Here is a 13,486-nt window from a genome sequence, read left to right as displayed (position 1 = left end):
TTAGGTGGGCTACACACTTCTCTGTACTTTTGTATATCTGAAGTTTTCTGTAATAAAAAATTTTAGAGGTGTCCATAATGGAAAGTTTTTTAAGCAGAGAAATTGAGGCTCAGGAAAATTAAGCCCAGTTTTGAAATCTCCCAAATACATGATTCGCTCTCCATTAATCCTCCTATACAACCTCTTTATAAAGCAAGAACTATTCAGGCCATTTTATTCTCCCCACCTGAAATTTTGGTCAATACCAACAGAAATACAGTAAGATACTTCTAACTCCACCATACTTAAACATTTAGCTACCTTTAAGAATAAAGTCAATAAATAATAGAAGAAACAAGCAAATGTAGATAGAAGTAATCTACCCAATGACCTACAAATTGCTGAGAAGGTAGAAAAACCAACTGAGGGGCACCTGGGTGGCTTAGTCAGTTGAGCAGCCAACTTTGGCTAAGGTTATAACCTCACAGTTTGGGAGTCTGAGCTCCTCGTTGGGCTCATTGCTGTTAGTGCAGAGCCTGCTTGTGATCCTCTCTCTCCCTCTCTCTCTCCTCCTCCCCAGCTCACGCTCTCTCTTTCAAAAATAAATAGAACATTTAAAAAAAAAAAAGAGAGAGAGAAAAAGAAAAACCAACAGATATCTAAAAAAAAATTTTTTTTATGTTTACTTACTTTTCAGAAGGGGAGACGGAGGAAGGGGGAAAGGAGAAGGGACAGAGGGAGAGGAGAGAGGATTCGAAGCAGGCTATGCACTGAGTGGAGAGAGCACCATGTGGAGCCTGAACTCACAAACCATGAGGTCATGACCTGAGCCAAAGTTGAGACGCTTAACTGAGCACCCAGGTAGCCCCTCTCTTAGATCTCTTAAACGTGACTTCTAAGAGTCAATACCAAGGGCCTATTCAATTCTGATTTTCTACATCTACAAGCCCAAAATAGCACCAAAATGTGGCCATGCTGAGACTCTCCAAGAACAGTTAGCAGAGACAGTGGCACCCGGGTGGCTCACTCATTCAAACGCCCGACTCTTAGTTTTGGGTTAGGTCACAATCTTGCAGTTGGTAAGACCAAGCCCCGAGTCGGGCTCTGTACTGACAGCAAATAGCCTGCTTGGGACTCCTCTCTCCCTCTCTCTCTGCCCCTCCCCTGCTTATTCTTTCTCTCTCTCAAAATAAACATTTAAAAAAATAATAAAAAGTAGTATTTTGGTCTCATACAGGAAGGACAAACAGGAATGCCCTGAATCTGCCAATATATAATTTGTAATTATAGAACAACTCACATCATAATAAACACTTTTTATACAAAAAAACATTAATTTAAAAACACTATGAACTACAACAGAAAATACAGTAGGAATTTAACTTATGAGACAACCAATCTGCCAGGCTAAACCAGCAACACAGTAGGTAAATAATTATCACACAGATACAGCATAAACCTGTGTACACAACTGCCTCCCCTACCCCACTACCAAAACACTTGAGAAGCTTCAGGATCCCCAGAACCAGAGCATTACAGATCACAGTGTCAAACTGAAAAAATTACAGACATATAATGGCCTAGACTCATATATTTTATAGGATGAAAATGGCTTTCAAAAGCTGTACTAGGGCGCCTGGGTGGCTCAGTCACTTAAGCGTTCGACTCCTGGTTTTGGCTCAGGTCATGAACTCATGGTTCTGTGAGCTTGAGCCCATGTCAGGGTCCATGCTGACAGTGCAGAGCCTGCTTAGGATTCTCACTCTCCTTCTCTCTGGTCCTCCTGCGTGCTGTCTCTCTCTCTCAAAATAAATAAATAAACTTAAAAATAAATAAAGTACTGTACTTATGTTTCACATCTTCTTTCTTAAAATTTAAGTCATTTTTCATTTATGATTGTGTTTATTGTTTAAAAAAAATTTTTTTTAATGTTTTATCTATTTTTGAGAGAGAGAAAGAGAGACAGCCTGAGCAGGGGAGAGTCAGAGAGAGAGGGAGATACAGAATCTGAAACAGGCTCCAGGCTCTGAGCTAGCTGTCAGCACAGAGCCCGATGCAGGGCTCGAACCCATGAACAGTGAGATCATGACCTAAGCCGAAGTCAGACACTTAACCGACTGAACCACCCAGGTGCCTCTGTGTTTATTGTTTTAAAAAATTAAAGGGGTGGAACACCTGGCTAACTCAGTTGGTAGAGCATGTGACTCTTGATCTTGGAGTTGTGAGCTCAAGCCCCAAGTTAGGTGTAGCAGTGACTTAAAAATAAAATCTTTTAAAAAAAATTAAATAAAGGTTAAGTTGAAAAGATTAAAAATAATAAGATAAAAAAATAAAAGGAGCTAAAATATGCCAAAGCTATTGATTGGGGGGAAAACATACAATTAATCTACAAAGAAGGGCTCAGAGTTGCAACTGACATCACAATATCTAAATGCCACTTTGCACTTCTCCGGCAAATCTTTTTACATACAAACCTAATATACTGTACATATGATAAATACTCAAAATTTTTAAAAATGTAAATATTATCCAGTTGTTTCAGAGGGGGGGAAAATGCCCTCCAAAATATCAATGAAGTATAAATTGCCTCATCCCCAAACCCTTACAAAACCACCAGTAAAAACTGAGGATGGCAAAACACTATGCTGACTATGCAAAAATCTACTTGCAGAGTTATTTCAGTGTATTGACTAATAAGCATATGATACAACCTAAGAAAATATATACTAAGGCCAAGTACCACCCAAAAAATTACTCCCACCTAAACTAAGAGGAACACAAATGGAAAAGCAAAAAGGTTAAAAAAAAAAAAAAAAAGGATTTTTCCTCCTATCATGGAAAACAAAAAACTTCAAACATTTTTTAATTAAAACAAGACAAATTAACTTACTAGCATGCTTGTCTGCAAGCATTATAAGCGTGTTGGAAATATCTCGCCGTCTATAAAAGCACACTACTTTTGCTTCCACGTTGCCAGTTGCGGTCTAAGAGATAAGAAAAATAAAAGTTATATGTACTGAAGAATAGACTCAAATAGTTTACAAAACTAAATATAACACAATGACAAGATCAATCTCATTTACACTGTGCCAACCACAACTACAGGATAATCAGAGAGCTAAAAAAATTCCAACGAGGATGTGCAGCATTTGCAAAGGTTCCAAGTTAAACTGAAATGTCAAACACAGAGTAACTTACTGGCATCAATTAATTTAAAGTGATCACACTCCTTTCATGGCTAAAACCAGATAGTTAAATCTGCTTCGCCCTGAGAAACTAATCCCCCAAAGTTTCAGAGCCAAACGTAAACTTATTTCAGACAGTAAAACATATCTCCTTCCAAACCCACTCCAGAAGCACAGACTACAAGTAAAATCATCCGGCCCTCTCCTAAATGCTCCCATGTTTCACTGATGATGAGACCCTGTAGGTGCGGGCAGCTGTCACACAGAATGGAGCAGATGACCTGGAAAAGCATTCTCCTGCCCTGGTTAAGTCTATGAATCTGTAATAGTCAATCTTCTCAGTAGTACTTAGTTGACTTTCACATATGAAAGTATAAAAAATATGAGTTATGAACGCTGAAGTTTTTATTTATTTTTGACTACAGTCCAGAATACAAACAATATTCAGTTAGGCTGTAATTTGCTGCAGCTGGGGCCCAGGTTCCTACTCTCCTATTCATTATGAATTCTGAGAACTTTCAAGGTCAGTCATTAACTACAAACCTCCTTGTAAAAACACATAGATTACAGTAAAATGATATTGTCATTTCCAATTTCAAACAAATTTGAGAACAGATTTTCAGAATTTCTCTGTGCTTACAGATATATTCAGACATAAAGAAATAAGAATATACATACGCTGCAGTATATCTGTCAATTTTATGAAGTTCAGCAGCAGTATTTTAGAGTGAGAATAGTCATGGAGAAATATTGCCCTTTGAATTGAACTCATATTAAATCCTAATCGAAGTGCTTCTATATTTCACAATATTGTGATCAAATACATCCTCCAGAAGTAATGATCCAGCAATCTAATAAATGAACAGGCCAATATTTCTTGTAAATAAAATCTATCAATGACTACAATTATAAGCTCTTTATCAGTTTTGCTTTAAGACCAAAGTACATTCAAAGCCCAATGCAAGTGTTTAAAGGCATAGTTTTTCAGCCTTTCTAGTGAATTCCTCCACTAGGAATACTATACAAAATATAACTCAAAACTGCTTGGGGTGGAGGAGCACAGTTCAAAATAAATGGTCTCACGGCACCTGAGTGGCTCAGTCAGTTTAGGATCTGACTTTGGCTTAGGTCATGATATCACGGTATGTGAGTTCCAACCCCACATCTCATCAGGTTCTCTGCTATCAGCGCAGAGCCCACTTCAGATCCTGTCTCCCTCTCTCTCTGCCCCTCCCCCACTCATTCTTCTTCTCTCTCTCTCTCTCAAATATAAAAAATAAACATTTAGGGGTGCCTCAGTGGCTTAGTCCATTGAACATCTGACTTCAGCTCAGGTCATGATCTCGTGGCTGGTGAGTTCGAGCCCCACGTCGGGCACTGTGGTGACAGCTCAGAGCCTGGAGCCTGCCTGGGATTCTGTGTCTCCCCCCTCTCTGCCCCTTCCCCACTTATTCTCTCTCTCTCTCTCTCAAAAATAAACTTAAAAAAAGAAAATTTTAAAAATAATAACAAACATTTTTTTAAATAAAGGCTCTTCTGGACCATGCACACACTTGGCTATCAGGTAGTTTATTAACTACAGTATTCCTCTTCCCCTCCACAATGACTCACATACAACACACACACACACACACACACACACACACACACACACAACCTCAAACATTCCTCTAAAGTTGAGCTACTCAAACAGTGGTCCAATGCCCTGTCTACAATTGTTGCTGTGTAATGAGAACAGGGACTGAGAGTGTGTATTAGAGCACCTGACAGTTAATTTTAATCTATTGAACCTAATAATGAAAAATGAAGGCTTGTGGTTTTATAAGCCTATTTTTAAACTTCATTTTTCTACTATTTATTTTTATTTTATAAAAGTAGTCTGAGATAGTGAACATTCTTAAAAATCTTTCACCACAGGGGTGCCTGGGTGGTTCAATCAATTGGGCATCCAACTCTTGATCTCCACTCAGGTTCAGGCTCAGTGCTAAGAGTGCAGAGCCTGCTTGGGATTCTCATTCTCCCCCCCCCCTCAAAACAGATACATAAATGTTAAAACAAAAAAATCTTTGGCCACAAATAGTTCGCCAAGCACTGTTCTAAAAACCTAGGTTAGGAGCGCCTGGCTAGCTCAGTCAGTAGAGCATGACTCTTGATCTCAGGGTTGTGAGTTCAAGCCCCACATTGGGTGTAGAGATTTTTTTTTTTTTAATGTTTTATTTATTTCTGAGAGAGAATGAGACAGCGTGAGCAGGGGAGGGTCAGAGAGAGAGGGAGACAGAATCCGAAACAGGCTCCAGGCTCTGAGCTAGCTGTCAGCACAGAGCCCAACGTGGGGCTGGAACCCACGAACCGTGAGATCATGACCTGAGCCGAAGTCGGACGCTTAACCCACTGAGCCACCCAGGCGCCCCTAGAGATTACTTTAAAAACTTGAAGAAAAAAAATATTTAGTATATATAAAAGTCTGATTATTCTTTCAAGTCACCACATGTCTTCTGAGCCCTTCCTCTGTGCCCTCGCACTGAGCTAGGCTCCATGGATACACAGTGCCCACCCTCACGGAGCCTCCACTCCAGCGAGAATGTCTGTTCACATCATCTCATTTCCAACCCTCTAAAGCCCAGTTGGAATCATGTCCGTCACCTGATTAGAAACCTTCACCAGTTCCCTACAACTAAAGCATACGGTAAGATGTTCCTGACAATACTGACAGCCTTATTTTCCTTTACAACTTCCCTTCGCCTCCAGACTCTACTTCTCTCCCTCATGGAAGCAGAACAACCTGCTGGGGGAAGGCAGAAAAAGCCTCATGGAGGAGGAAACTGGGCAGAGAGTTCTAGGAAAGAAGGAAAGGAGTTCAACAGGATGGAAAGCAGAGTGTCCAAGAAAAAAGAAGGACTAAGCAAAACCACATAGGTGGGAAAACCAGATATATGTGTAAAGAAGAGCCCACAGTGGATGTCAACTTCTCTGTCTTCTTTTCTCCATGTACATTGCAGCCACTTAAATTCCTGTTCTGTCAAGCATATTTACTGAAATATCCTCTAGCAATAAGGGGCTTTTCTTAAGCTCTAAGATCATTTTAGTCAACCTCATACTCACGTCTGTTTCTATCTCAGAGTTAGAAAGTACATTATTTAAAAAAAAAAAAAAAACCCACACACACTTTCCATTTCAGAACATCTGTGGTTTGCTCATACTAAAGAACAAGTGAAAAGGTACTTTCCCAATTTCTGTCCTTATTCCCAAGAGACCCAAAGTGGTAGGAGAGGTCTCAACTTGGATTTCATGAAAGGGCTTCAAGGGACTGTCCTGAAATTATGTGCAAATGTAGATGAAGGCAGAGGGTGGCATCAGATTCTCAAAGAAATTAGTGACTCCCCTCTCCCCAGCAAAAAAACATAAGACTAGAAACAGTAAAATGAATCTCAGAGCAAGTCATATGGCTAATATACAGAATATGAAGGTACAAACTATATAACATACACACCAAAAAAATTTTTATGTGCACACAACTTTCTCTCAACATGCATGCAGACACAATCTTTTTCTTTTTTTAACTTGAAAGAGAGAAAGAGGAAGAAAGAAAACAGCAGAGTAGGGGAGAGGGACAAAGTGAGATACAGAATGTTAAAAAGGATCCATGCTCAGCACAGAGCCCAACAGAGGGCTTGATCCTAAGAGCTGGGTTCATGACCTGAGCTGAAATCAAGAGTTGGCCGCTCAACCAACTGGGCACCACCACCATCCCCATGCCGCATAAGTACAGTCTTTAGAAGTAGGAGCAACACCCAACCTAGATAATGACTGAATAAAATTTACAAAAGTTGTTTTTATTTTAATCTTATATTCATCCTCCAAAAGATCATCTTCACAAGGGGTGCCTGAGTGGCTCAGTCGGTTGTGTCTGACTTTGGCTCAGGTCATGGTCTGTAGGTTTGAGGGTTTCAGCCCTGTGTCAGGCTCTGTGCTGACAGCTCAAAGCCTGGAGCCTGCTTTGGATTCTGTGTCTCCTTTTCTCTCTACCCCTCCCCTACTTGCTCACGCGTCCTCTCTCTCTCTCTCAAAAATAAACATGAAAAAAAGTTTAAATAATAATAAAATAATTTTTAAAAAAACCTACATTCTATTCAGAAAATAATTAATAGGGGTGCCTGGCTGGCTCAATTAGAAGAACATGTGACTCTTGATCTCAGGGTCACAAGTTCAAGCCTCATGTTAGGTGTAGAGATTAAATAAATAAAAACTTAAAGAAATAAAAGAAAGGACATTAACCTATTTTAGTAACTATCTTCTTAATATTTATTTATATTTTATTTTTTAATTAAATTTTTTTTAAATTTATTTATTTGGAGTCAGGGAGAGAGAGCACAACCCGGTGAGGGGCAGAGAGAGGAGAGACAATCCCAAGCAGGCTCCAGGCCATTAACGAAGAGGCCCATGTGGGGCTGGAACTCATAAACTGTGAGATCATGACCTGAGCCAAGATCAAGAGTCAGACACTTAACTGACTGTACCACCCAGGTGCCCCAAAATTTATTTATTTTTAGTAACTTCTACACCCAACATGGGACTTGCATTCACGACCCTGAGACCAAGAATCGCATGTTCCACTGACTGAGCAAGCCAGGGACTCCTAGGTTAATGTCCTTTCTTATCCTGGCTTGTCAATTAGAACATATCAAGTACTCTTAAATTCATTATTGGGATTTTCCATCATGTTAATATTCCCCACTTTGCCAACTTGACCTGAGGCTACTCTTAGGGCCTGGATCTGGAACACTTGTGTGGCCTATCTCCCATGGCTACCTCTTTCTTATCCTTTAAGACTCAACTCCATTGGCATCTTATGTGGCTCAGTCAGTTGAGCATCCAGCTTCGGCACAGGTCATGAGATCATGCCTTGTGGGTTTGAGCCCCCCACTGGGCTCTGTGTCAACAGCTCAGAGCCTGGAGCCTACTTTGGATTCTGTGTCTCCCTCTCTCTCTACCCCTCCTCTACTCATACTCTCTCTCTCTCAAAAATAAACATTAAAAATTAAAAAAAAAAAAAAAAAGACTCAACTTTAAGTGTCCTTAAAATCTTTTCCCCTTCTGGGGCACCTGGGTGGCTCATTCGGTTAAGCATCTGACTCTTGGCTTCAGCTCAGACCATGATCTCATGGTTTGGTTCATGAGTCCAAGCCCCTTGTTGGGCATTGCACAAACAGTGCGAAGCTTGCTTGGGATTCTCTGCCTCTTTTATGCTCTCGTTCTCTCTCAAACATAAATAAACTTTAATGAAAAAATTTCCTTTGGGGAGCCTGGGTGGCTCAGTTGGTTAAGGGTCCAACTTCAGTTCAGGTCATGATCTCACAGTTTGTGGGTTTGAGCTCTGTGTCAGGCTCTGTGCTGACAGCTCAAAGCCTGGAGTCTGTTTCAGATTCTGGGTCTCCCTCTCTCTCTGCCCTGCCTTCCCCCCCCACTAATAGTCTATCTCTCTGTCTCAAAAATAAATAAACTTAAAAAAAATGTTTTTAAATCCTTTGCCCTACTATCCAAAAAAAGTGACCTTTGCTATTCTCTATGTCAAGGCTCTTGTTTATTTCCTTCTTAAAAGTTAACATCATTTTCGCTATTTTTTTTCATACCTGGTAACTTGTCTTTTCATTTGCCTCCCTCATGACACTGTAGACCCTGAGTGGGCAGAAAATACTTTCACATTGTTCACTGTTGTATATCTGAGCTAGCCTAGTGCCTGGTATACAAAAAGTACTCAATAAATATTTGTTTAATGAATTATTTAAAATTGGATATCTTGGGGCACCTGGGTGACTCAGTCAGTGAAGCGTCTGACTTCAGCTCAGGTCATGACCATGCAGTCCATGAGTTCAACCCCACATCGGGCTCTGTGCTGACAGCTCAGAGCCTGGAGCCTGCTTTGGATTCTGTGTCTCCCTCTCTCTCTGCCTCTCCCCCACTCATGCTCTGTCTCTCTCTCAAGAAGGAATAAACCTTAACAAAAAAAAATACTTCTTTTAAATAAATAAAATGAGATATCTTTGGGCAACTGGATAGCTCAGTTGGTTGAGCGCCCAACTTCAGCTCAGGTCATGATCTCACAGTTTGTGAGTTCGAGCTCCACACTGGGCTCACTGCTGTCAGCACAGAGCCCACTTGGGATCCCCCGTCCTCCCTGCCCCTCCCCCACTGGCATCCTCTCAAAAATAATTAAAAAACATTTTTTAAAAATTAAAAAAAATGAGATATCATTTCCACATCTCTTCAAAAATAAAGGCCCTATATACATATTTACTATTTAACACTAGTCAATCTTACTTATTTACCCAATAATCCATCTATTTAAACTGCCACTGTCTGAAATTACAGACTCCAGTCTCTCACAGTTCAGTAATCCCCAGCCTCCCAAAAACCATTATTACATTAAGGACTCTCTGCTAAAAGCAGAGGACCAGGAAGAAGGTGAGGATGGGAAGACAAGGGTACTTTATAATTTTTTTAAGTAGGCTTCATACCCAGCACAGAGCCTAACATGGGGCTTAAACTCACAACCCTCATATCAAGACCTGAGCTAAGATCAAGAGTCAGAGGGTTAACAGACTAAGCCACCGAGACACCCCCTGTTTTTCAAATAATAATTTAATATTATTATTATTACTACTAATTTAAGTAGGTTGCACACCCAGCATGGAGCCCAACACAGGGCTTGAATTCACAACCCTGAGCTCAAGATCTGAGTTGAGATCAGGAGTCGGATGCTCAACTGATTGAGCCACTCAGATGCCCTGAGAGGGATACTTTTGAAGTGAACAGTAATATGACAATAAAGGAGTGTGAAATGAGCCAGGTTCAAGCTAGACAGTACAATCCAGTCATTACCACTGCATACCTCTCAACAACACTCCATGATGCATCTACCTTAAAGGTTTAAGATTATTTTGAGAATCAAAAAAAATAACAAATGTGAATCCCCAGATTATACGCTTCCAGAACACCATGCCTGATGGTTGGAAATTTAGCACAGCTGCAATTTTCCTTCTAATTGTGGGATACTTTGGCTGATGATTGTCTCTACTACTGGATCTATTTTTGCTCACCCCTGAATTCCTAAAACTGCATATCTAAAAATGCCTGGCAGGTAACAGGTCCTCAGAAATATCTGTAAAATGAACGAATCAAAATAATTTGTAAACAGTAAAAGCTATGTGCAAGCATTAACAACAGACATTGGAGAAACCATTAATTCAACAAATATTTACTGAATGTCTTAACCATGTACCAATCACTTTATTCTTTTTTTTTTTAATCTTTTTAATGTTTTTTATTAACTTCTGAGAGAGAGAGACCGTGTGAGGAGGGGAGGGTCAGAGAGAGAGGGAGACACAGAATCTGAAACAGGCTCCAGGCTTTGAGCTGGCTGTCAGCACAGAGCCTGACACGGGGCTCGAACCCACAAACTGTGAGATCATGACCGGACCCGAAGTCGGATGCTTAACTGACTGAGCCACCCAGGCGCCCCACCAATCACTTTATTCTAAGGCACTTGGGATGCGTTAGTGAACAGAAATGATCACTACACACATAGAGCTTCCATTCTAGTCTGGGAAAGCAGGCGATGAAAAGAAACACAATAATTAAGTATATTTGAAGGTGATAAATGATAAGGAAAAAAAGGGCAAGGCAGAGCAAGGTACAGGGGATTAGAAAAGACTCGGTGCTCCTAAGGTGGGTGCACATGAAAATAGCCAAGAGGTTACTGTGCTGGCAGCGAAACGAACAAGACAGTGTGAGAGCCAAGAGTGGTGGTCAGAGGGATAAGGAGGTGCCAAAGAACATCAGTCTCACAGGCCAACATTTCTCTTTGTACCCTAATTTTCTAAATAAAACTGGTAAACAGCTTTGAGTTGCCTACAGTCTTATACTTTACATCAATAACATTAAAAGGTTAGAATGACATTCCAAGAGTTCCCAGTCTCTTCATTTGGTGGCAGTGGTCTCAAACTATGATAGAATTTTTACAAATGCGAGATCCATGGGGTATCTCCAGAAGCAAACCAGGATCTCAGGGCTCATAAACCAGAAATGCCCTAAACCACACCCCACTTCCTGGGACTCAGAACCGGCCCGGCCTCCAGATGGTACTTTGGGGGAAAGCTTTTAGCGAGAAAGCCCCCAACATTTTAACAGTCAATTCTCATAAACTGTACAAATAAGTTTCACAGTTGGTTTGGAGGAAAACAAGAGCATCATTAGCAATCTATGGTTCATATAGTTTATGACTGTTTTCAGAAGCCACCATTGCATTCATATGCAAATAGTCACAATGCTTCTGATGTCCTGGACACCAGCCACCAGGGACAAACCTTAATATAAAAGTCTTATTTACTTAAGGCCTAAAGTAGGAAGCTACTTTGCATTATACCAAAACTGTATTCTTATTAGCCTAATCCAGAATTTTATAAATTCTCTTCAATATTAGATTTCATAGCTTTCTCCTTCTAAAGATGACAGAGGAAAATCATGAATCACTAAAAAGAGAGAAATACAATTATGACTCTAAATATAAAAAAGCGACTGAATTATGGGAGTGACCTGCTCGGACAAGCTCTGAGCAGTCTCAAGAAATACGCAGATGTTAAATACTCAGTAAATTTAATATCACAGGTAATTATAAAAAGCACAAGAATATTCAGAATCCTGGCTAACTCTTTAATCTGCAATCTCTACTTTCAAAGAGTCTAGGACTGAAAGTAAAATCACCTCTTATGCCCTTTATCTAATTACCCTTCAATGGAAAACAATTATTTTTTAATATTAGAATCAAGAAAGTTCAGTGTATACCTTGTTGAGTTCTTCTATCCTCCTGATTAGGTACGGGTTACTAGAGGAATTCTCGAAGTAGACATAATCTGTAATTAAAGGAAGAGCTTAATCTTTTCAACAGAAAGTTCACATTTGTCAATCTATGACTTTCTGTATTAGGCAATTCACATCCAAAATGAAGCTCGTAATTCATTCCCTGATAAAAGCAAATTTAGTAATACAACTTTAATGTATTTCCTCATATGCCTACCATTCACAGACCCTTATTTTCCTGGCATTTTCATTTCAATTAATGTTTTATCAAGTTCTCCTAGACTTCCATGCCACCCATCACTTCTTTAATAATAAACAAATAGGCCCCTCTTCTCATCATTAAGTAGTCAGAGCTGACTAAACATGTCTTTCATGCTATAACTGCCTCCACATCTTTTCCCTCCAATCCAATTTACCCTGGAGTATGCTTCTCACATAAAACTATTGACCTAAGACAGTTTCAGAGCATCCTGAAAAGCTTAGCAGCCCAAAGTACATTTCAATCACTTAAGAAAACAAGGGAAAACAAAACAAAAACCAATCAGGTGAGCGAAGCAAGTAAGAGGAAGCACACTGACAAACTTTTCCACAGGTCAATCTGAGGTGATTGGGTGGGCAGCAGTGTAGGGACATGAAAAGGGGTTCACTTTCTGAGAGAAAGAGCTCTCTAGGGACCTCAAGATTTTTAAAAAACTCTTTACCATATTTAATCAAAATCCACGTAAGGTTTTATTGTCAAGAAATCACTACCGGCTTTCAATAAACAAATTTTCAAGGGTGGCTTTTCCTCTCATCTAATAGGCTCACTGGAAACTTCCCACTGTGTGTTTATTTGAGAGGTTGGGCTGCGTTGTTATTGTCTATCTTAGTGGCTCTTTCCCGTCTCTCTTCTGCAAAGTGGCCTCATTTAGCCAGGCCATTCCCACCACCATCCATCAGGAGCTCAGCTAATGAGCAGAGAAGAGCGAGTCTCACACACAAACACGCCACTTATCTGAATTATTATTTTACCAAGAAAGAGGGAGGAGGGCGTCGTGAGTAGGGAGAAAGTTTGTTTGACCTTATTTCTCTCTACTGCAGAAGGCTGGGAAGGAGGCAGACACCAGAGCAAACGTCCAGGCAGAGCTCAACTCCCCACCTCTGGCTGCGGTGCCCTGGCCCCACTGTACCCCATCTTGGGGGGCTGGGCAAGAAACGGGGGTGGGGGGGGAGAAAGGAGAAGTGCAGGGCCCCGTCCCTGCAAACAGGCCTGTCCAGCTGTGCCCCTGGCTGAGCCCCCATTGCCCTCACCCCCACCCCCACCCCACTCCCACTACAGCGGAGGAGTAGAGGAACGGGGGTGTCCCCCCATCCTCTCCAACACCCACAGCGTGGAAGCCACGCGGGGAAAGACCACCCTATTAGGGGGTTCGACGGCCCATACCCAATGCGGGCGTCCTGGAGGGGGGCGTCTGATAATTCACACC

The 13,486-nt window shown here is 40.8% G+C and overlaps 1 protein-coding gene across 2 annotated transcripts in view; it reads right to left on the bottom strand.

Annotated features, from left to right (window-relative positions):
- MTA3 (metastasis associated 1 family member 3) overlaps nucleotides 1–13,486 on the bottom strand; it is a 173,708-nt gene that overhangs the window by 159,930 nt on the left and 292 nt on the right. For both annotated transcript variants that reach the window (XM_039231778.1, XM_039231780.1), the window contains exons 2-3: nucleotides 12,006–12,073; nucleotides 2,870–2,963 (exon numbers count right to left, since the gene is read on the bottom strand). In XM_039231778.1, the coding sequence (XP_039087709.1) occupies nucleotides 2,870–2,963; nucleotides 12,006–12,073 (162 nt within the window). The remainder of the gene's footprint in view (nucleotides 1–2,869; nucleotides 2,964–12,005; nucleotides 12,074–13,486) is intronic.

Source organism: Hyaena hyaena, unplaced genomic scaffold, assembly GCF_003009895.1.
Source record: "Hyaena hyaena isolate Hyena2069 unplaced genomic scaffold, ASM300989v1 scaffold_57, whole genome shotgun sequence".
Taxonomy (NCBI): Eukaryota; Metazoa; Chordata; class Mammalia; order Carnivora; family Hyaenidae; genus Hyaena; species Hyaena hyaena.
This window is presented reverse-complemented; position numbering and strand designations above follow the sequence as displayed.